General features: G+C 52.5%; 3 protein-coding genes across 10 annotated transcripts; 2 read left to right on the top strand and 1 right to left on the bottom strand.

Annotated features, from left to right (window-relative positions):
* Positions 1-213: 213 nt before the first annotated feature.
* SLC51B (SLC51 subunit beta) lies at positions 214-12,076 on the top strand. Of its 3 annotated transcripts, XM_068143487.1 has the most exons (7): positions 214-334; positions 3,759-3,950; positions 7,929-8,021; positions 8,848-9,222; positions 9,505-9,645; positions 10,453-10,543; positions 11,418-12,076. In XM_068143487.1, the coding sequence occupies exons 3-7, from the start codon at positions 7,982-7,984 to the stop codon at positions 11,638-11,640; spliced, it is 870 nt and encodes a 289-aa protein (XP_067999588.1). In that variant the 5' UTR covers positions 214-334; positions 3,759-3,950; positions 7,929-7,981; the 3' UTR covers positions 11,641-12,076. The 3 variants fall into 3 exon arrangements, with proteins under 3 accessions (XP_067999588.1, XP_067999587.1, XP_067999589.1); XM_068143486.1 differs by lacking the exon at positions 214-334 and having other exon boundaries at positions 3,646-3,950; XM_068143488.1 differs by lacking the exons at positions 214-334; positions 3,759-3,950 and adding an exon at positions 5,173-5,286.
* Positions 12,077-12,518: 442 nt separating this feature from the next.
* On the bottom strand, positions 12,519-22,260 carry RASL12 (RAS like family 12). 6 transcript variants are annotated; one of them, XM_068143485.1, is made up of 6 exons: positions 21,964-22,260; positions 15,907-16,023; positions 15,739-15,795; positions 14,531-14,604; positions 14,246-14,436; positions 12,519-13,429 (listed from the first exon to the last, which is right to left on the bottom strand). In XM_068143485.1, exons 2-6 carry the CDS (start codon positions 16,013-16,015, stop codon positions 13,030-13,032), a joined length of 831 nt encoding a protein of 276 aa, XP_067999586.1. In that variant the 5' UTR covers positions 16,016-16,023; positions 21,964-22,260; the 3' UTR covers positions 12,519-13,029. The 6 variants fall into 6 exon arrangements, with proteins under 6 accessions (XP_067999586.1, XP_067999584.1, XP_067999583.1 ...); XM_068143483.1 differs by lacking the exon at positions 21,964-22,260 and adding an exon at positions 16,843-18,330; XM_068143482.1 differs by lacking the exon at positions 21,964-22,260 and adding an exon at positions 16,843-16,865 and having other exon boundaries at positions 15,907-16,149.
* On the top strand, positions 18,418-20,276 carry KBTBD13 (kelch repeat and BTB domain containing 13). The gene has a single exon (XM_068143478.1). It carries the CDS (start codon positions 18,445-18,447, stop codon positions 19,885-19,887), a length of 1,443 nt encoding a protein of 480 aa, XP_067999579.1. The 5' UTR covers positions 18,418-18,444; the 3' UTR covers positions 19,888-20,276.
* Positions 22,261-22,455: the final 195 nt, after the last annotated feature.

Here is a 22,455-nt window from a genome sequence, read left to right as displayed (position 1 = left end):
GGCGGGGCTAGGGACGCACACGACCACCCCTCAGGCTGAGGTGGAGCCGGCACCTTGAGGCGGGGCGGGGCTGGTTGTGGGCGGGGCGGGGCTGGTTGTGGGCGGGGCGGGGCTGGTTGTGGGCGGGGCTGGCACTGACCGATTGCTATCTGCGGGGCTGCACTGCATTTCACGGGCGCGGCTTACCGTTTCAGTACGGCTTTACGGCCGCTTGGGGAAGGGTGGGCGACTTTGGGGAGCGGAGATCTCAGCTTTAGCCCCGGTCTCTCCAGCGCACCCCGAGCGCGGCTTCCAACCCTGGCTTCTATCTGTTCACAGCGTCCGTGGTGCCCTGGTGAGCGTCTCCCATGGCGTCGGACCCGTTAACCGTGACCCTCACGACCGCGGTTTGGCCGCTCTGGCTCAGTGCGAAGATAAGGCGGAAAAACTGACAGCGGGAGGAAGGGGTGTTGACACCGCAGGCACTGGGTTTCTGCTGGCTCCAGTCTGCCTCTGTGGACTGCTTTAACAGTGATTATACTTTAAAGAATGTTTTACTGTAAACTGTGGGGTCAGAATAACTCACTTACATAGCTATCTTCTCCCATAACATATGAATTAAAATATTTTATCTTTCCAGCATTCTCTTCCCCCCATACCCCATGGGAAGATGGTTTATTTGTGTAGTTCTTCATTTAATGTAAATTACATGCACAAATTCCCTACACATCTAAATCAACAGTTTACCCTGCAGCCTGTGACACTAAGAATTTCTCACATGGAATGTAAGAATTGGAACGTTTCCTGTCTGCCAGCGAAAACATGTACATTACTTGGGAACAGGATGGCAGAATTTATGTCAGGCAGGGATAGAGGAGAGGAGGATCGTTAAGAGAAGTGAAATATTGTGCCTCATTCCCACTTTCACATCTGTTTTGCCCATCATTAAGGCTTTCTTTCTGCATACATGGCAGATGCCTCTGTCTCCAGTGGTAGAAACTACAAAAACTAATGAAAAAAACACTGGTTTAAGCTTAAAAAAGAAGAATCAGGCTCATCCTAACTCAGGTGCCTTTATTACTGCACCTGAGGGAAATAGAATAAGCTACTAAATGATAAGGTAGTCTCCTATCTGAGAATCAGTAGTTAAAAATCAGCTTCTCCAGAAAACTTTATTACTTGGGTCACCCCATGAAAGTCTTCAGTTTAGTCACGTGCAGTTCACTGATCAATTGCAGCCATAGATGAAATTGCATGGTAAAAAATATAAATGAGAGGGCTGCAAGGGTGAAGGAATGGCCTCTGAGAAGAGATTAAAGCAACCAGTGTAGTTCATGAGAAGCAGACATGGGGAGAAGGGCAGGTAAGCAGTCTGATGAATAACACAGAGCTGGTAAACAGGGAACAATTGCACAATAACTGATTGCAGGCACTTATGGCTATCAGGCCCCAAAAGAGAGGAAGAAATGTTCCACACCGTGTGTAATTCAACTGCTTATCTCAAAAGCTGAGAAAAATTTGACCACATAATATCTCAGATAGTGAAAAAACCTCATGGTTCCAGAAGCAGCCAGCTCAACTGATGGAAGATGTCCTGTGTTGCACCGGTGAATACCAGCTCTCTGAGGTCAGGGATGTGCCGTGTGTCTGGATGGCCCAAAAGATGCCTAAAAGGCAGCCAAAAGCTGGGGATTTGAACTTAGAGTTAATTTCCAGCTATCAGATCCTGGCATGGGATCAGCAGCACACCAACACTGTGTGGAGCTTCACTGGTGCTCCTCAGAGAACCTAAGCCCTGGAGATGAAGTCTCCGTTCTGGCAGTAATTCAGGCTTCTGGAAATACTGAAACCCTTTTTTCCCCCCCTCCTTTCCCCCAGATTTCTGCATGCAATAATTAATGCTTCATTTGCAGTGAGTTTATGAAGTAGACTTAAATTCACTCCAGTATCCTTGCTCCCAAGTAATTAATCTTCAGCTGTGATACAACTGCACAGTTCAAACGGATCACAGCCATTATTTAGTAGTATGCCCTGGACACAGCATGCATGAATTTGAACTGAAGATTTATTTTGATGTCATTTTTTCCAGCAGAATTAAAGCAACAATCTGATCATTTCATACACACACACAAAGCTCTCACATCTTGCTTTCCTGCTGCATTTCAGCTCTGCTTTTATACATGATAAAAAGAAAAAGCCAACCCTGAATGTTTAGTTATTCTGTAACCAGGCATTTAGGGTCGAAGACACAGCAGGGATCAAAAAAGCTAAGTAAAATTACAGTGCCAAGGTCAGACAAGTTCTTCCTAAGAGTAGCAAAGACAAATCCAAGGAGGATGCATAATACAAATTGGTGTCCTGTCTCCACTTTGCTTCCTGGCCAAAAGCACTGAAAATGTCTCCAAGAAGTAAACAGATATCTCCTGTTACAGAGTGCCAGTGTTGGCAGGGGAGATACGAAATAAAACACTCACAGCCGCTGCTGGAGTGATTCCTCTTGAGCAATCATGGTCCTCTGGAGAAGGAGAGAATTACTGGGTGCAAGGGCCAGCTCTAAACAGTGGGAAATGGGTTTTATTTCAATGTGCCTCACACTGAGTCATATAATCACAGAATCATGTTGTTTGGAAGAGACCCTTAAGATCAGGTCCAACCATTAACCCATTACTCCCAGGCCACCACTAAACCATGTCCCTCAGCACTGCATCTGCTTGGCTTTTAAATCCCTTCAGGAATGGGGACTCCACCACTGCCCAGGGCAGCCTGTTCCAGGCCTTGACAACCCTTTCAGGGAAGAAATTGTTCCTCCTGACCAGCTTAAGCCACCCCTGGTGCGACTTGAGACTATTTCCTCTTGTCCTATCACTTGTTCCCTGGGAGAAGAGACCAACCCTCACCTGGCTCCAACCTCCTTTCAGGGAGTTGTGGGGAGCCAGAAAGTCTCCCCTGAGCTTCCCTTTCTCTAGACTAAACATCCTCAATTCCTTCAGCTCCTTTCCTGGAGGATGCTTTTCAGAGTGAGACCTCCCATCCAGGCTGACCCTGAACAGTGAAACATCTCATTGTGGGGTGTGAGCTGGGTGAAACCTCACCAGGGCAGCCAGGAAGCTCTCCATTGGATGTGATCCAGGATTTAAAGGATTTATCACACTGGAACATGGCTTCAATGCCAAAGACACTGTTTCAAACTGGAAAACACCGAGAGCAGGAGACAGCGCATCTCCCACTAAGCTTAAGCTAACCAGTGCTACCTGTGTGCTCCAAGCCCATCACTGAGAGATATCTAGATTGCATTCTGCTGTGCAGGTCCATCCATGGACCAGGTAGGAAGAGGAATCCTCCTTTCCCAGTGTGGCTGGCACAAAAAGACAGCACATCATCCTGGTGATGCTGCAAAAGCCTTTTAGCAGCCTGTTGACTTAGGCAGTCCCTGTGAAACAGGGGTGGGGGCTTTGCCTGCAAGGTCAGTCTCTCTCTCGTAAAATGCTCTGAGAACCTTGAAATGCTCATTCACTAAGGGAAAAAAAAAAAAAGGGCTGATAGCTGCTTTATCAGGACATGCTTCCTTTCTGCAGTGAGGCAAGCAGAGTGAAAGTTATCATTCATTTTAACCCGCGGGTAACTTATTACTGAGTGTCATTCCACCCTGCCTGCTCTTACTCCTGGTGGTGCGAAGAGCTTGAGCAAATAGGCTGGAAGTTCCTCTGGTTCATTCTTTGGGAACAGGTCGTTCACCTCATGTTGTAAATGGACCCACTAAAGAGGTGTGTTTTTTTCAGGGGCTGGAGTGAACCTCACCTTCTTGGACTGGCCTTCACACATGACTCAGAAGCAGAATGAATCACAGCTCACATCAAAAGCAGGAGGAGAGGAGAGACCAGCCTGTCACCCTGGTAAGGCACTGACTGCTGCTCCAAGGAGAGCTCTCCAGATGGCAGGGCTTCAAGAAGAAATGTAGCTTCCTCTTGCTGGTGAGTTTGTGGAGATTAACAGGCATTCCTGCTGGGCTGGCTGGTGGGTTAATTTATAGCTATCTCAAAAGAAAGCCTTGTTTGCTTATTTATTTAGAAAGCTCAAATCCTTGGAAATCTTAAGCAAAAGCTGTGTGACTGAAGTTTAAGGAGAGACTGAATAGCAAGTGGGAAGCAGGCTGGGGGAACTCCTGCATAGGAACAGCCTGAAAAGTAGTCAAAAGGGAAATATTGAGTGTAACTCAATTTGGCTCTTTAACTTTTGACTCCACAAAAGTTAGTAAAGAGTCCAGAGTACCTTCTTGCTTAGTGCTTGAAATAGTAAACTTTTTTCTTGTCTTCTTTAATTGAACTCACTCCTTGATGTACCTTTATAAACCAACTTAGTATCATAGTATCATAGTATCAGTCAGGGTTGGAAGGGACCACAAGGATCATCTAGGTCCAACCCCCCTGCCATGGGCAGGGACACCCCACACTACATCAGGCTGGCCAGAGCCTCATCCAGCCTGGGCTTAAACACCTCCAGGGACGGGGCCTCAACTACCTCCCTGGACAACCCATTCCAGGGCTTCACCACTCATGGTGAAGAACCTCCTCCTCACATCCAGCCTGAATCTCCCCACCTCCAGCTTCATTCCAACTTAACCATTTTTGTCTCCATTGTGCCGTTGTATATCCTCCATGGATCCCAAAACCAGGGTATCCCACTTTTATAATGCATTTGGAATAACTGACCCATTTAACACAAGCAGGACAGATAAGATAACCACCAGAGAGAGAATCTGGATGACAAGAGGCTGGGATGTGACAAGTGCATTGCCCCATGCTGTGTAGTCAATATTTAGTAGAAGTCCAGAGGGACATTGTCACCTTGACAGGAGATGGTCTTTGCAGAAGACTTTTATCCCCCCATCTTTATTTATGTCTCTATAGTCAGTATCTCAAGATCTCTGCTTTGCAGAGTGAGGACAACATATGGGTTGGTAAGCAGCCTCAAGTAGCAGCTCTGGTAAAACCCAACCTGCAGAGCACGTGGTGTTTTCCCAGCACCATGTGCTGTGCCCTGGCTGGAAGGAGTCCATGTGCAGCTGGGGACATGCACATTCCCATACACATTCCATTCCCTCTCTCTGGGTTATGCCACTTATCCCTCAGCTCCTCCTTGTGCATGTGGTGGGTCTCAGATCTCCAAGGGCTTCCATCATGAGGGAGAATTTTACCGTTTAAGCTCTGGCATCAAAATGTAGAGCACAAGCAGCCACCTGCCAGTTTCTTGAGCTTTCAGAGGATGCCACCAAAGTCCACAGAACCTGGTTTGCAGCAGGACACATTGGTGAGTAATTCTTTGATCATGAAGCACACACAGCACATAAATTTTGCAGCTTTTGGTGTGAAAATCCCATTTGCAAAAAGAAGGAAATCACAAAACTGTTCAAGTTGATATTTAAACTCAAGAACACATAGTAAAATGTTTCTTTGAGAGGTGTTGTCCTCTTTGTTCCTTCTACCTTCTTCTCTAAAGGCATAAAAATGCCCATGCTTTCTCTCATTTGAGCTTCCCATGTTGGGTCTTAGGTATCTTCAGCGGGCCAGAAAACCAAAGGCCACAGCTTGGAGTTGTCAAAGGCTCAGATCTAAGCTCTTATGCCCACCCAAGAGCAGCCAGAGTGACTGCTGAGACGTGTGGACAGGGGAGCAGTAGAGAAGACATCGGCCACACTCTCAACTTGTTTGGTGGAGCGGTGCTCACCCACACTGGAATGTTGGCAGCAGGACAGAATAGCTGTGCAAGGGAATCTGAAGGAGATGACTTTAAAATCTCTCTTTCAAGCTGCAAACTCTCTTAAGGGCATTTCCAGTCCCATGTGGGACTCACTGTTTCCTTACTGGGGAAGCTGGGGGTGCAAACAGTGTTCTGGATCCTGCTGGGGTAGGTACACTGGCCTGAGAAGATTTCATAGCTCTGATGAATGAAGCTTCCAAACTAGTTTGGTCAGTTTGATGTGAAAGACCTTTAAAATAACAGGGCTTTCCCATAAAGTCTTTCACTTACATTTCCTGTTAATGCACAATAAATATCCATTCTGCTACCATATTGCACCTCCTCCCGTAGCTGGGAGGAGATTTGGTGGTACTGAACACTTTATGAAGCAGCAAAATACTTGTAGCAGCTTCCTAGCATCCCTGATGTGCATAGCAGCTTTAGGGCAGGCACCAGGAGGTGGCCCACAGGTTATGAAACACCTTAGGAGAAAATCAACAACGTGCATGCCAAATATTCCTGTCCAAGCAAACAATTAGACAGAAGCCTTGCACAGCAAGATTTCATACATTCAAGAGGCACTTGTTATTAGGGTGTAGCAGACTTGTCACTTGATTTCACTGGCACCAAGACTGTATTTCCTCCTTTCTGAGGAGTGGATAAGCTCCAGCCTGCCTGTATGCAAGGTAATTGGGATTCCTAGCTGCAGGGAGCAGCTTTCCCCTTAGTTTCTGAAATGCAGAGTCAATGTGGACCATGTGTTTGAGATTCTTGACCTCAAAGAATTGCTAACAGGTGATTTTTCTGGCAGCAGGGAGCAAGCCTGCACGCCTGGTTGGCTATCAAAAGTGAACTTTGAATTGTGAAGGCATTGAGAAGGGGGGGGAAATAGTAGCAATCATTAGGTCTATAACCGACAGGACAAATGCTTCCCTGAGGAGTCAGCAGCAATGCTGTTGACATGCCTGCTGTGGTGGAACATGCTCCTGGGTGATTTCCTGGGAGCAGTTTCAGACAGTGCCAGGCACACTGTAGGGCAGACAGAAGTTGAGGGCATCGTAAAAGTCTGAGTCTTCATATAATAATTAATGGCCTCTGCGGCCAGCATGTCTGAGGGACTTCTGTGTGGTGGTGTCACCCACCTGCAAGTGGATGGCTGTTCAGAGGAGCAGCCATGGAGCGGTGGGCTGAGGAGAGCCATCTGAACATCTCAGATGAACTCACAGTGGATAGATGGGAGCCCTCTGCTCTGGTCAGGTCCTCCAAAGGAGGGTGAAGAACGGAGAGGGACAAGCAGCCATAAAAGCTGGATTGATGCCACTGGGGAATGAGGGACTAAAGGTCAAGGAGAAGCTTTCTGCTTCCCAGAAGGATGGGATGATACCTTTGCCTCAATGGCAAGCCAGCTGTTCCTCCCCTTGAAGCCGAGCCCTCCACTTCCTCATCTCCACACCTTACTCTACCATCCATAGACCAGCAGCACATAGACACTGTCCACAAAGTATGGATTCCCTAAGGACTGTGACAGGGAAGCAAGAAGAGAAGCAGTGAGCTTAGTGGAGGAGGAACTGGCTCACAGCAGCAGAGCTCCCATCTGCACAGGGTCATCTAGGCATGAGCTCCAACTCCTGTGCCAGACTGGCTATTTTTCACCTATGTCTGGGGCTAAAGTGTAGCTGTTGCTCTGTCACCCCATGACCCCTCTCCAGCAGAGAAGGGGGTCAGGAAAAGAATGCATGACCTGTGGGTCAAAATGAAAATGTATTTAATGAAACAGCCAACCTGACCCCTATGCCAGTATGAAATATATAAAGTTATTCTCAGCCCAGAGAATGTAGGGTGGTCACACTAAAGGGAAGGCAGTCATCAAGAGCAGATGAAGGAAAAGGAGTAAAGTCAGGAGAAGCCCAAACAGGAGGCCCCATCCTTACCAAACTTCTCCCTTTATACTGTGCAGAATGTCTCTGGTCTGGGATACACCTGTGTCTGATGCAGCTCAGCTGCCTGGCTGACTCCAAACTGCTAAGAGCCTGCAGCCCATGGCTGGCCTGGGATTCTGTCCCAGCTAAAGTAGGACATAGACTCACTCTGCTATCACCTCAGTGGCTGCCAGGATCTGCATGCTGTCCTGGCAGCTCAGGCTCATGCCTGCAGAAGAAAACAGATGCCCCAGCTGCAAGGTTATCCCTCTCCTCTCTCTGTGTCTTTCCCAGGCATCTGCACATTGAAGATACACCAGTGAAAGTGTGATCCATCCCATATAAGTATGAAGTTCTTCTGGATAACCTCTTTTTTCCTGCTGCAAGGTAGAGTCTTGGCTCAGAAGATGATGGTGTGGATGAAGTAGGTCACACTTGCTGAGGCTGTGTCTCCTCAGAGGCTCTCACCCACTCCAGGTTCAGCAGGGGTTACAGGATGATGTTGTCTGCAGGGCACGTTCACAGGAGCTGGATGTACACATGCAAGAGCATCCATCATTGTTGTGTGGCTTTATGAATGCTTCACAGGCTGGGGGAAGCACCTACAGATAGTATATGGCAAAGGCACACAGTACAGACCTGACCTTTCTGCAAACAGGGCTTCTTCCCTCCATGGGCCCATTTTTCTCAGTGTACACCAGCAGCAGCCTGGCTCAGCCATGGGGACAGCTGCACCCTGAGCCTGTGCTTAGAGCACTTGCAATGTCTTTAACACCAAGGAAGACACACGCTCTATGGACATCTGATAATTTGTAAACAAAATATCAATATCTGTTGGGGTTCTCTGCACCTCTGCTGTGCAGAGGGATGTTACAGTTGACACTTTATGATTAGACGTGAAACTGGAGAGATCTGTGCCTCAAATTGTTCTCCCCTGGTTCCACAGAAAGGGAGACATTAGAGGTAGATCATCTACCTGGGTCAGGACACCAGGGTGTCAGGGAAGGCAGCAATGAGGCATACCAAAGGGATCAAGACTAGGAGATGAGCTTGCCGTCATCTCTCCTCCAGGGAACAGCAGTTTGCCTCTTGAATGCCTTTCTCCCTATGCTGATTTCCAGTTCAGAATCAGATGTCATTCCCACCTGCCCCGTGCACTCTGTGTGTCCTGTGTTTAGAGGGTGGCCCCACTCATATGCTGATTTCTTTGCAGACACTGGGGCTTTCCTGATGAAAAATGCTAAAGTCAAGCTGTGCTTACAAGCCAGCCCAATGGGTGGCAATGTATCGCTGGAGGACTGTAACCCAGAGTCAGATTTCCAGGAGTGGTCTTGGCAAGGGGATTCTCTGAGGAATCATGGCACACAGAGCTGCCTCTCTGTGGTGGAAGCCAACAGCGTGCAGACAAGGCTCTGTAGCAGCATGGGCTACACAAGATGGAACTGCTCAAATTCACTGCTCTCCCCTCTGGGCAGCAGCCAGAGCTATCTGGTGGCTAGAAAGAAAGGGGTTGCCCTCAGTAATGTGCAAAGCCTCAAGGCCCAATGGCAAGATGTTGAAGACAGGAGCGTGTGCAAGGAGAAGGCAGGTAAGCACTACACACCTGAGGGGACACACACTGCTGGGGAATGTGGAGAGGCACAAGCAGTATCCTGGGGTCTTCCCAACCTTAAGTGCCCCACTATAATGCAGTCTGCAGTGTGATCCAGAAATGCCCTCCAATTCTGAGTGCATGAGGTGTGCCCTCACAGCTGCATTCTGCCTGGCTGGAGAGACATGCTGGGCAACCCTGGGAGCCAAGGGGACAGCCACTTCCCACCTCAAGCATAGCAGTGAGCAACTGTTGTGTCTTTCTGCTCTTCTTCTGCAGCCAAGGCAGAGCAAGGCATGTACTTCCTTGCTGCCCTCGCCAGTACCCAGGTGTATGAGCACGCCACAGGCACACAGCAGGTGCTGGGTGTGGATCAGGAAGAGCTGGAGGAGCTGCTCTGGTTCTTCCGCAGAGAAGACCGTAAGTCCCACTGGGGCTCCTGGGTTGAGAGCTGGAACAGAGGTGCACACTCTGTGGCTGTTCACCCTTCTGCATCGTCAAAGTGCCTGAAAGAATTACCTGAGGAGGTGATTTACCCCAGATATACAAACCCTCAGCCTCATCTCCAGAAGCAGCAGGCCATGAGCAAAGACAGTCACAAGGCTTTGCTGAGAGAATCTCCTTCCCAAAGAGGGGTTCAGCTTCTTTCCAGGCATAACCTGGAGAGAGCATAGGTCTGGATGATCAGTGATTTTGTCAGGGTGGAGGGAGCAGACTGATATGAACAGGCCAGGGCCCTGAGGATCGACCTCAAAGCCACAAAAATCAAGGGCAGGGCACTTGCCATCCATGCTACACACCCCAGCCAGTGTTCGAAGGCAAAACCTCCCTGCTTAAGTGTGGCAGTGGCCAGAAAGGCTGCAGAGTGGAGGAGCATCCCTAGCTGTGTTGGTGGGGGGATGTTGCAGCTCACAACCTTGCTCCCACCTTCAGGCTCTGGGGCAGTGAGAAAAGCTGCTGTGATTGGTGTGAGGGAGAGAGAGCTGCAGATGGGGTGCTGTGAGCGGCAGGGTGCCGTTATCTAAGTCTCCTGCCCAGGGATGGGGAGTTGTCTGAGGTTACCCCCAAAAATGTGACCTGAATGCTCTACTCTGGGTGCTGAGCTGGACACCAGCACCTCTGCCCTCACTGCGCAGCCAAGCCGTGTCACTCTGAGCTTGGCTGTCCTCACACAACACTGGGCTGGGCTCTGTGTGTGCTAACACTGCCTCTCTGTGCTTCTCTCAGCATCATCATGGAATTACTCCATCCTTGTGCTTTCTTCCATGGCCATGATTCTGGGTCTTGTCCTCCTGACCATTAACATTGCACGGAACAGGTGAGTCAGGGCATCTGAGAGTGTTTGTGTGTGTGCACTGAACCTCTCAGACAGACAGGTGTGTAGGTTTGGCAGGGCAGAGCAGCTGAGGCACAGGGCAGGAACAAGCCCTGAGTGATGGGGAGAAGAGCAAAGACTAAGCCTTTGAACTGTACTTTGCTGTAAAACCTTCCCTGGCTTCCTGCTCTTCTTCTGTGTCCCTTGTAATAAGCCACTTCCCTTCTCCAGGCTCTGCACCCTCACTAATAAAGCATCTGCACCCTCTGCCCAGCCCAGTAGGGCTGTTGGGAGGGAAATGTGATGTAAGGTGCTCTCCCATAAGTACCAGGGTTCTGGGGCAGGAATCTGAGACTTTTCCTCACCTGTGTTCCTATGATGTTCCCATGGGCCCTCTAGTCAGCTTGGGCACCTGGCACCCAGCAATGGGAGCCCAGGGTGGAAGATAATCAATCATTAATCAAGCACAGAGGCACAGCTGAGAGCTGCAGTTGAGGAGCAACTCACTGTTGTGTACAGCAAGAAAAGTAACACCCAGGTCAGAGCTTTCATCCTAAAGTGGGAGGAAAAGAGCTAATGCTCAAAAACTAATGCTCCAAGTCTGTCCTCCTCTCCTTTTAGTGATGGTTTGCTGGGTGTCACTGCCTCACTCTGGGCAATGTGGTGCTGTGTGTTCTGAGTGCAAACTCCACTATGTACTCTCTGTGCACTCAAACCCTTCAGAGCACTTACATGATGCAGTGCAGCTGGCTAGGTTTGCCCAAAAGCAGCTAATGTGTTCCCAGGGCCTGAGGATGTAACCAAGTAGACACCTGCCCCTGGATGTGGGCTGGACTCACTGCTTCACCCAGTGTTTCATTTTGTGTCTTGCCTGCAGGAAAAGGAAGCTCCTCAAGTATCAAGAAGCAGCACAAATGACACAGCAGGCTGAGATGGAAGCCAAGCAAGGCCTGATGCCCGTGCAGCAGGAAAACAGCCCATCTGAGCTGGAGAAACAAGAACCAGTGCCCCAGGATCAGAGATCAGGAGATGTAATGGTCCAGTGGAAGGATGGGACCATTACGTCTCTGTACACGGACAGTCCTGAGCATGCTGTATAATGCAGCTGAAGCCAAATCATTCAGGCTCTGAGGAGTGAGTCAGAATGTCTCAGATCACAGTGTTGGAATTTGAACAAGCAGGTTAGCCTGGGAAACAGATGAAATAGCAAGGGGCAGACATGGCCCTGGACTTGAGGCCGAGCAGTGCCTCCCCCATTTCATCTGCTGGCTGGCTGGTCCTTGCCCTCTGTGCTCAGCTGCCTCCAGCCTTCTCTCTTGCACTAGCTTCACCCCTTCCCTCAGATGCTGCCTCCCCTCACTGCAGTTGAATGGGAACTGAGCTGAGGCAGGAGGTGGGAGGTGAGAGGGGGGTGGCTTGCCGCGGGCAGCCAGGGAACACGCTGTCCTGTCCCAGCAGAACAGCCACACTGAAGCCGAGGCACTCCTCTCCTTTTCAGAAATCATCTTTATTAAAATATTTTCCAAAGTGGTTGACTGAAATCCCACAGTGAAGCTCTCTCTCCATCAGTAAGGTCATATATATACACATATATCTTTATCTGTACAAATGTACACCTGGATATTTGACTCTGCATCTCCAGGGAGAAGCAGAACATTTAATCTGATAGAGCAAACGGAACCGAAGGCACAGCCCTTGGCACAGGTAGAGCCTGGTCTGCCTTAGGATTCACTTCACACCCTTCACTGGGTGCATGTAAAAGCCATGAAATAATTTAAGCCATTTTTGGAAACATACCAGTCTTTTAAACACAGGCTTTGCAGAGCGTGTCCTTGGCAGTGGAGCATCTCTCCTTGGGAAGCCTTTGCAAAGGAGCACTGCAGTGTACGAATTGGGTTCAAACCCCAGCTGGTTTGGTATACTTCAATGCATGGGAATCAATTTCAGGACACCTGAGGGTTTTAGCTGGCTGAATCAAGATCTGCACCTTCCTCATTTGGATTGAAAAAACAACAACAATTCTTTCTACTTATTGCTTGTTCAGGGGGCCCATGAGACAAAGGAGGTGGGTACCTCTGTGCTTGATTAACGATTATCCCCCTTCCTGGGCTCCCACTGCTGGGTGCCAGGCACCCAAGCTGACTGGGGGGGGTGGGGGGGGACTGGGTTCAGCTCTCACCCTTCCAGTGGTGCCTGCAGCTCCAGCTGCTCCAGGAACTGCCTAGATCCACGTGGAAAGCCAGGCTGGCCCCTCCTGGGTGTAAGCACAGCGGCAGGGGATAAGACCCAGGGCAAGGGCAGGCAGAGTGATGCCACAGCACATTCTGGGCTCTCAGCACCATGTCTCCTCATCAAATTGCCACTGCAGGCTTTACCCCAGTGCAGAGCTGGAAGCCACCATCCACCATGGTGCCTGCAAGTCCGCCATGGGTGGGCTCAGCCCCAGTGATAGGGGAACAGGGGTCTCTCCTCCTCCACAGGGATATAACCTAAAATATCTTGAAGCCTTTCAGCAAGGTGAGTGTGGGAGCTTTCCTCTTGCTCTGAGCCCGTGAAGACTTGACAGTGACCAGCTTGGCCTGGGCCACCGAGGGGATCTCCTTGTAGTTGACAGTGGAGAGGGTGTTGAAGGTGCAGCTAGCCAAGCCCTGGCGGGCTGGCAGGGCCACCGTGGTGGCCAGCGGAGGGCAGGGCTGCTCCTCGGTGATGAAGAGCGGGCGGAGAGGCTGGCTCCGCTCCGCCTGGCGCCGCACCTCCCGGCGCCGCACCTCCCGCACGGCTTCGTGGAAGACCTGCTGCACCCCCGCGAAGTCCTGGCACGCCGACACCTCGTAGAAGAGGCAGCCGAACCTGCTCGCCAGTGACATCCCTTCAGCAGCAGGCACCTGCCTGGCGAGAGCAGAAGGAGGAGGTGCAACATCCCCCAGGGCGCTGCAACCAGCCAAAAAGCAGAGCAAAGGGTACAGGAGGGGAGCACCCCACACCTCCTGCCCAGGGCAGCACCTGCTTGTCCTCCATCCTGGGACAAGCAGGAGACGTTGTTCCAGAAGGGTTTTGCCTTTCCCGTTGTCATGGGCTGCACGGGTCCCTAGGAAATCCTGCAGCCTCCTGCGCTGGGTGAGCCTGGCAGTGACCTAGTGTCAGGGACACCGGGGGCTGGAAGCAATGGCATCGTGCTGGGAAGCAGGGAGGAGATGGGACGGGTCCTCACTATAGGAAGGAGGAAGCCTCCCGGCAGAATCCGTGCTGGGAGCATGGAGGGTTTCAGCAATGCGTGGGGGGGGGGGGCAGGGGGTCAGCAGCGGATGTGACTCAAGGACCCGTGGGACCAATGCTCAGCACAGCCTCAGGGCGGCACAAAAGGCTAGAAAAACACACCGGGGACATCCAGTCCTGGCAGCAGGACGGGTGAGAACGGGCTCTAGGGACAGGGCACATCCAGAAGGGAGTGAGGAGCTGGAGTGGGCTCAAGCCATGCCTGCTGCCTCACCACGCAGCCCAAAAACATTCCACTGAAAATACCAACGGGCTCAAAATAAGCACATTCCCACCCCGGGCAGGAAAGCAGGAAGCTGGAATATGCGGGAGGACATGGCAAATACTGGTGGGGGAGGAAATAACCACAGGACAAATCAGCTGGAGGGATGGTGGGGATCCAGGAGCTCTTCTCCACCAGGAAGAGCTATCCTTGCTCTGCTCCATTACCTGTACTGCTCCATGTCCAGCTTGTTGCCCAGCAGGAGCACAGGGCAGCGGCGCTGGCAGCCCCTTGCATGCAGGGCAAGGACCTCCAGGTATTGCTGGCAGCCCTCGAAGCTCTTCCTGTCATCGATGCTATAGACAACGAGGAAGGCGCTGGCCCAGCGCAGGTAACGCTCACAGTTCCCAGGGCCATCCTGGGGACAAGAGGAGCAGCTGAGCCACCGTCCACCTGTGCTGCAAGCCTTGTCAAGCTGGGCCTTTGCCACCAGTGGTGCCCTGGTGCCTTACCTGGTCAGCAGTGTCCATCACCTTCATTAGCACAGGCTGCTGGTCCACCAGCTCCTCCGAGGTGTAGGTGTCCTCTGCAAGGAGAAGGGTGGTTGTGAGGATGGGCTGAGGTGTTTCATCTTCTCCAAAGCCAAGCAAAGCCTTGGACGCTTGAGACACCATGGAAAAATCTCTGATGAGAAGCACCCTCCACCAATGCCTCCCACCTTGTTCCTTCCCAAGACAGCGTTATTTCGGAGGGCTGGCAGTGATGCCACTGGGCAAGCTCAGCTGGGAGCAGTTATTTCCCACCACATGCCACAAGCATGAGCTCCCACAGGAGAAAGAGAGAAGGGAGAAGAGCCCAGCTGGTCATCACTGCACCCAGGGACCAGCCTTATCTAAATGCCACGACCTGTCGAGATGGAGCCAGCTAAGGGTTGGCGCTGGGGCTCCTTCCCAATAAATCAGGCAAAAGAAGCACCCGTTCCCTGGGAAGGAGGGCAGGCAGGGAGAGCTGCTGAGCTGCTCCCCTGGGAGAAAGATGTCTTCTCCCAGCTGGGTCCTAATGGATGCATTTTGGAGAGGTTTTGACATGGGAAGATGAAACCACATTCCCAAAAAAGAGCCAAGGAGGAAAAGATTTATCCTGCTTTCCTAAGAGCCACTGAGTTATTAGCGGCTGGAACTAGTTCCTGGAGGTGATCCATATCGCCCTAATGTCCCTGATAAATCATTTACAGTTCCTCCCTGTGCCCTGGAGTCAGGCCCAGCAAAAGAGTTATTAATTACTCAGACTGAGTGGGGAAAAAAAAAATGCTCAAAACTGCTTGCAGCAAAGCAAAGCACAGTCCCAAGTCCACCCACTTGCCCCCTGCCCCCCTGCCCTTCCCCTGCCCAGCACCCCCAGGAGCTCCCCAAGGACCCCCCAGTACTTAATCTCTCAGTTTCTTTGGGGTGATGCAAGGAGCCAACACTCCTCTGTGGGCCTTGCCCGTGGAGAGAGCACTGCTTTCACCTCTGACAGGCGGGTTTGGGTCAAATCCAGCCCTTCCGTTGTTTTTCTTGTAATTTTGGTTTGTTTTGGTTTGGGGTTTGTTTGTTTTTTGGGTTTTTTTTTTTTCCCTTTAAATGCCATGTTCGTGGGAAAGGTGGGAGGTGGAAAGGATGCTCTGTAGGAGATCATGGGGAACAACCCAGGAAAATCCCCCACAGGGAAGGCATCTTACCGAGGTTGGGATCATACTCGCTTATGAACCTCTTGGTTAGAAACTTCACGGTCAGGGCTGCGGGAGGTGAAAGAGGTGGGTGAGATGGGTGTCCCCCCGATGGCACCACCACCACCCCGCACCCCACCAACGCCTGGCATTGCTGTGGCATCTGAGCACCCATCTCACCTGACTTGCCGGCGCCTCGGCACCCCAGGATGGCCACGTTGCACTCGGTGAGAGGGCTCTGGGGCGGCCGCTCGCCGCCGGCTCGGGGTTTGCCAAACATCGAGGACATCCTCGGTCCTACAGGAGAGAGAGTGGGGGACGCGGGGCACCCGCTGCCATGTCCGATGAGGACCTCCTCGCTTCATGGAGTGCCTCAGCTTGGGGGAACCAGCAGCACTGGGAAGGGGGATCTGCTGCCTCCATCTGCATTTTAGAGCCAGGGTGGCCGGCATCACCATCCCAAGCAAAGACAGGGACCCCGCCTCAGCACTCCCTTTGCACCCCAGAAAGAGAAAAGAAATGCAGTCTCCCACCTTCAAACCCGCTGCTGGAGAAGGCGTGTGGCCCGCCGCGGTCTGGGGCAGCAGCAGCCCCTCCGCCGCCGGGCTGCCGATGAATGAGACAGGCGGAGGCCAAGGCGGCTTCGGGCCCCAGCCAAACTCCTTGTAAGGAAACTGCTGCGCCAGCGCCGGGCTGGACACGCTGCCCGGACATCCCGGGGACATCAGCACCGGTCCCCCGAGCTCCCGGGACTTGGAGCTGGGATTCCCCGAGCTGGGACCCACCACGTCTCCAGCTTGGTAGCCACATCACCTCGTACTTTAGTGCATCTCAGCACCTCACTGACCACCGCCAGCACCTCACCGTCTCCCCAGCACCTCACCGTGTCCTCAGCAAACAGAAGCCTGGTCCTGCTTCCCGGGCTGAGGCCGGTGCACTCATTGCACCTCCCGCGGCAGACGCGGCTCCCGGGGTCGATGCTGCCTGCACAACCCCCTGCCCACCACTCGCTCGGCTCCTTCTGTCTACCTTCTGCTGTTGCACAGAGCGGGAAAAAACCTTTTTTCCACCCGCGAGTGGGATCCCGAGGGACAGGGGCGCACGGGGAGTACTCACCGCTGCCCGCACCGAGCCATCAGCCGGCACCCAGCGGGCTCCGAGCCCGGGTAGGTGGCGGAGGCTGAAGTCAGCGTTGTCATGGCGATCGCAGACATTTGGGATGGGGCTCAGCGCCCGGGACCGCAGGATACAGCCCCCTGGGCTGGCCCCGAGGGGTGTCCATGGCGGGAGGGGGAGCACAGCTAGAGCTGGGGGTGGAGGCTGCTCTGCGGCCATGCCGCTGGGATTGCTGCCCCTTAATGCAGGCAGGATATTTTTAAACTCGCCCGAAATAGTCTGGGAGTGTGGAAGTCCCTGCAAGCCCTGGGGATGGAGAGGATGGGTAGCATGGGGAGCACTAGGAGGATGGAGATTACTCCCCGGAGGGAAACAGAGGAGTGAGCCCTTTGAGGATCCCTGGACCCCAGACCCCCCGATTTTGGATATAGATCAAGGATGCTCTAAAGCCAGCGGAGCTAAATGTGGTGTTTTCAACTGGGTACCCGTGAACATCAAGGACAGTAACACAAGCACAAATCTTCCACCTTCTCCCATAAACTCAGATTTTGGGGGAGAACCTGCCAAGCACCCAGTTTGGGGCCACAATCCTGTCCTGCAGTGCCCCAGGAGCTCCTGGCTGCTGGAATGAGAGGCTAAGGAAGGAGATAAAAATTCACCTTCTACGGGGTGGGCTGCTTTGGGTTCAATAATGCACCAAAATAAGCAGAAGCTGGAAGTAGTGATAGGGAAACTCGAGAGAGCAGGTCCCCTGTTGCTGACTCCCCTAAGCACCCCAGGACAGCCAGGAAAAGCTGTGAATAGCCCACAACACGGTGATATGCCACAACAAACACTTTTCTTCACTGACAGCTTCTACCTGAGTCGCAGCAGGGTTGTCCCTGCCTGCAGCCAGGGGAGCCCTCCTGCTGGAGAGGACTCTTTTGGTGAGAAGCCACTTCATTTTCCTCACCCTGGGATCCCCAATGGAGCACAGACTGGTTTGTGACTCCTTGGATGGATGTTGCCCAAGTTGCTTGATGCCAGCAGAGGAGGGTCATAAAGGAAATGGCCCCATAGAGATCTCTCTTTGTCTGTGGCTGTGCTTGGCAGGGGGGTGGGAGGTAGCAAAGCCCCTTCCCTACAGCCAGGCTGGATGGCACCAAGATTCACTGACCTCAGTTGCATCTCTGTGGCCATAAATGCCTTTTTTTTTTTTTTTTTAAGGGGGAAAATAATAATAATGCAGCAAAGTCCTCTTGCCAGCCCTGCAAAGGTGTTGCCCTCCCTGGGGTGGGGACCATCCCTTTAGAACATTGCAAGGAGGGTACCTGAGACCAAGGAGAGCAAACCTGAAGTGGCTGAGCATCCTCCATGGGACAAGCCATGGCAGAGCTGGACATCATCACCATGGCCCATGCTGGCTGGTGACACCGGAGCCCTGCCCGTGCTTTGGGTGGGCAGCCGAGCCTGCCGGATGCCTTTGGAAGGCCCTGGTCACGAGCTCGGCTATCTTTAGCCAAAGGTATTTATGTTACACGGCAGTGGCGTGGCAGCCGCCAGGCACCACAGCAAAGGCATCAAAGGGCAGTGGAGGCAGGAGAGGCTGCACCGGGACACAGCATGGAGGGGCAGCAGGTGCTGACACCCACCCCCCGAGAGCTGCTGAGCCCCCCGGTGAGGGTGGCCCCGGAGGAAGAAGGTTCCCAGGCAGAGCCCCCGGAGCGGGTATGTATCTGGGTGGAGGAGCAGTCGTTCTGGGTGGAGAAGAGCACGCTGGTGGAGAGCAGTGAGTACTTCCGTGCCCTCTTCCGCTCGGGCATGAGGGAGAGCACGCAGCAGGAGATGGGGCTGGGGGAGCTGAGTGCAGCCGGGTTCCTCGCCATGCTGCAGGTGCTGGCAGGAGAGAGGCCCATCCTCGACAGCGAGGAGACCTTCCAGGCAGTCGAGTGTGCTGCCTTTCTGCAGGTGAAGCCCTTGTCCAAGTACCTGATCAACTCCATCAACTCTGACAATTGCATCCTGCTCTACCAAGCTGCTGCCATATTTGGTCTCCTGGACCTCTTCCACTCTGCTGCACTCTACATCAGAGACAGCTATGCTGAGCTGCAGGAGTACTTGGACTGCCTCTCCGATGACCTGCTGGCCTATGTGGAGACCCTCCTGCCCAGCACCTTTGTGGCAGTAGGAGCCCACACACCCACCTTTGAATTCCTGGAGGACCTTTCCAGGACCATCTGCTACCTGGATGAGGACACCAATACGTGGAGGACCCTCTCCTGCCTGCCACTGAGTGCCAGCACGTTCCTAGCCGGCATGGCAACCATGGATAACAAGATCTACATTGTAGGTGGTGTCTACGGGGCCAGCAAGCAGGTTGTGGAGAGCAGCTTCTGCTACGATGCCAACACCAACACCTGGAGCGAGTTCCCCAGTCCTCACCAGCTGCGCTACGATGTCAGGCTGGTGGGCCACGAGGGCTACCTCTATGCCATCGGCGGGGAGTATGAGAAGATCTCGCTGAAGTCTGTGGAGAGGTACGATGTGGCCTCCAATACCTGGATGTTTGTCTCTGACCTGCCGCAGCCAAGCACGGCGGCGCCGTGTGCCCAAGCCATGGGGCAGATCTTCGTTTGCTTGTGGAAGCCACTCGACACCACTGTCATCTATGAGTACGAAACCCAGCGAGATGAGTGGCTGCCCGTCACCGAGCTCAAGCGGCACCAGAGCTATGGGCACTGCATGGTGGCTCACCGTGACAACCTCTACGTCATGCGCAACGGCCCCTCGGACGACTTCCTGCGCTGCGTTATTGACTGCTTCAGCCTGACGGCGCGGCAGTGGACGGCCCTGCCGGGGCAGTTCCTGAACAGCAAAGGAGCACTCTTCACTGCTGTCATCAGGGGTGACACCGTCTACACTGTCAACAAGATGCTGACGCTTCTTTACTCCGTGGAGGAGGAGACCTGGAGGTTCAAGAAGGAGCGGGCAGGCTTCCCACGCAGCGGCTCACTGCAGACCTTCCTCCTGCGGCTGCCAAGGCGTGACCACGACATCGCCACGTAGGTGGCCTCCCATCCCGCACTGGGATGTTCTCCTTGCAAGTGGCCTCAGCTCTGCGTCTGCTGCTCCCCTGAACTCCTCTCCTCGTCTCTGGAGCCATGCTTATGTCCAGGGATGTGACATGTTTGACCTTGGAGATGACATTAGACCCTGGCAGAGGGAAAAGGGCTGCAGGCAGCTGCTGCCTGCCTCTCTCTGCCCTTCATGGGCTGTGTGCAAAGTCCTACCAGATGTGGGCTCATGAGCCAGCCACGTGCAAGGCTTGGTGCCTTCTGCAGAAGACAGACACTAGAGAGACACAAACATGGGTTTTATTCTGACTGCACTCTGAAGGTGTGCAGCACCCCACCTCCTCTCTGCTCTGATGGGAAATTGTTCATTCTAGCCTGGAATTAAAAGGAAAGCTATAAAAATCCTATGGGATTCATTCCTCTTGGGTTTGGGGTGGCTTTTTCCTCCTCTCCTGAAGGAAAATCCCTCCTAACAGGGATCCATGTCCAGGCTCACTCCTGCCCACTGAATGCTTGTTCAGCTGCAACTCCAGAGCCGTATGTGGGCACGCGGTTCCCACGCAGCCCCTCACTCCCCGGGGAGGTCTCCATGGCTGCTCTTGGCTGCAGTGGAGTTCTGGGAGGAGGAAGAGAGGAGATTGGGGGAGGTGGGGAGGGGTGGTGGTGAAGGAAAGCATCTCCTGGGCATTGAGTACTTAATGCACTGAGGAGGTTCTGGAACCTGGGAACCATCTGTCATGTCCCCAATTTTCTCCTCCAGGCTTGCCTGCCAAGCCTCAGCACAGACCCAATGGACTGGCAACTGCTTGCACTTATCAGAGGCTCATTTGAGCCAAGACAAGGTCTTTTTAGGACATAGAAAACCTTGGAAATACAGAGGGTTCAAGCATGGAAGGGAGGACATGCTACCATTGCACGGTGATTCCAGGCTTGCAGAGGTCTTCTCCATCAGCAGAGCTCCATGTCCAGCTGAGCTGTTCTTACGAGATACCATCCATGGTATGGAAGGTTGGTAGCCCTCAACACCAACTCTGAGGATGGTTGGAGAGCACAGAGCTCCCCTTTGCAACAGCAGCACTACTGGGAGGCCCACGGGGACCAGAACAGCACCAGACTATGGCTCAGCAGGTTCCCATCCATGGGGCAGGCTCTGGGCTGCCTGTGCTGGCCTGGCTGAGATGGAGTGGAAGAGAATACTGACTGGGATGCCTCAAATGCCTCTGCTGTTGGCCCTCGCCAAGTTCCCAGTGTTTTCAAAACAGTTCCTACAGTTGATAAAAAGCCTCACACAACACAACCACAAACCAAAACAAACAAGAAAGCCTCAGCTTGTGTCCACATCGAGACTAAAACTCATTTGATACACCTTGTCCCCATTTGCTCTCTACCACTGGGCCAGGGCACCACCTTGCTGTTCCCCACCAGGGATGGGGACAGCAAGTAGTAGAGGTGCAGGTCCGATGGCAGCATGGGGGAGACCAAGGGCACCCTGGTGGACCTCACTCAGCACTACACCACGCTCCAGCATTGGCTGAGTGGCATTACTATGATCTGAAGTACCATTAGGAGAAAGCCCATTGAGTCAAATCCTTCCCTTCCTAGACAAAGCCAATGAACATTTCCTACTGTCTGCTCCTACTGAAGGCAGCACATGGAAGCATGCTGCTTTGAAACCACTTTAAGTTGAACAAACCACTTAAATCCTCCATTAGAAGAAAGTTAAAATCATTTTGTTACACAGCTATTTATGAGGGGCTCCTGTGGGTAACCTGGGACAGCTGAACTTGGCAGGCTCTCCCCTTCCATCCATCTCTGACACCACCAAGAGATACAACATCTCCCCCCACCTTCACTTGCTGGTTTTTTTTGACAGTTCATGGTCTTAACAAAAATAATTTGCCAACAAAGGTTTTAAGCTTTTTGGGGGAAAAGCAGCAGGCACTGCTGAGTGTGGCATGGTTGCTCCCAAGAGGAGTTTCATGTTGCATCCACCAACCCAAACCCTCATATGGAAAGCAACATGAAATAATTTTAGGTGCACAGGGTGAAACAAAGACACAGCTCTTACCTCTGCAAGCAGGGGGAAGAGATGACCAGCCAGGACCAAGCAGATCTCTGCTGAGGGCGAGAGGCTGCTGAGCTTTGGCACAGTAAGTGGGCAGAGTGCTGCAAAGGTGCTTTGCTCCACCAGCATTTAGCCCTCAGCGCTGGGATCGCCGGCACCAGCACAGCACCGCGATCTTCCCCCTGCAATCTGCACGGTGTTCACCCCGCCAAGGATCACAGCAATCCATCTAATCACAGTTTAACCTCTTGTGAGTTTCTTTTTTAAGGTGACATCATCTTGGCAAGGACAAACGTAACCAAAAGCTGCCTGGAGAATGGACTTGCCTTATAAGGGCTGTATCAAAAATAAAAGCTTGTATAACCAAGGGAAAGCAGGAGGAGAAACAGGGCTCAAGTGTCTCCCTTGGCTGTACAAGGTGCCTCATTTTCCTTGTCAGTAAAGAGCAGTGTAGAGCATCCTTGGGTATGGACAAGGCCCCCATAACCAAGTATC

Source organism: Melanerpes formicivorus, unplaced genomic scaffold (assembly GCF_026170545.1).
Source record: "Melanerpes formicivorus ecotype bairdi unplaced genomic scaffold, bMelFor1.0.p_v2 SCAF_10, whole genome shotgun sequence".
Classification (NCBI taxonomy): Eukaryota; Metazoa; Chordata; class Aves; order Piciformes; family Picidae; genus Melanerpes; species Melanerpes formicivorus.
This window is presented reverse-complemented; position numbering and strand designations above follow the sequence as displayed.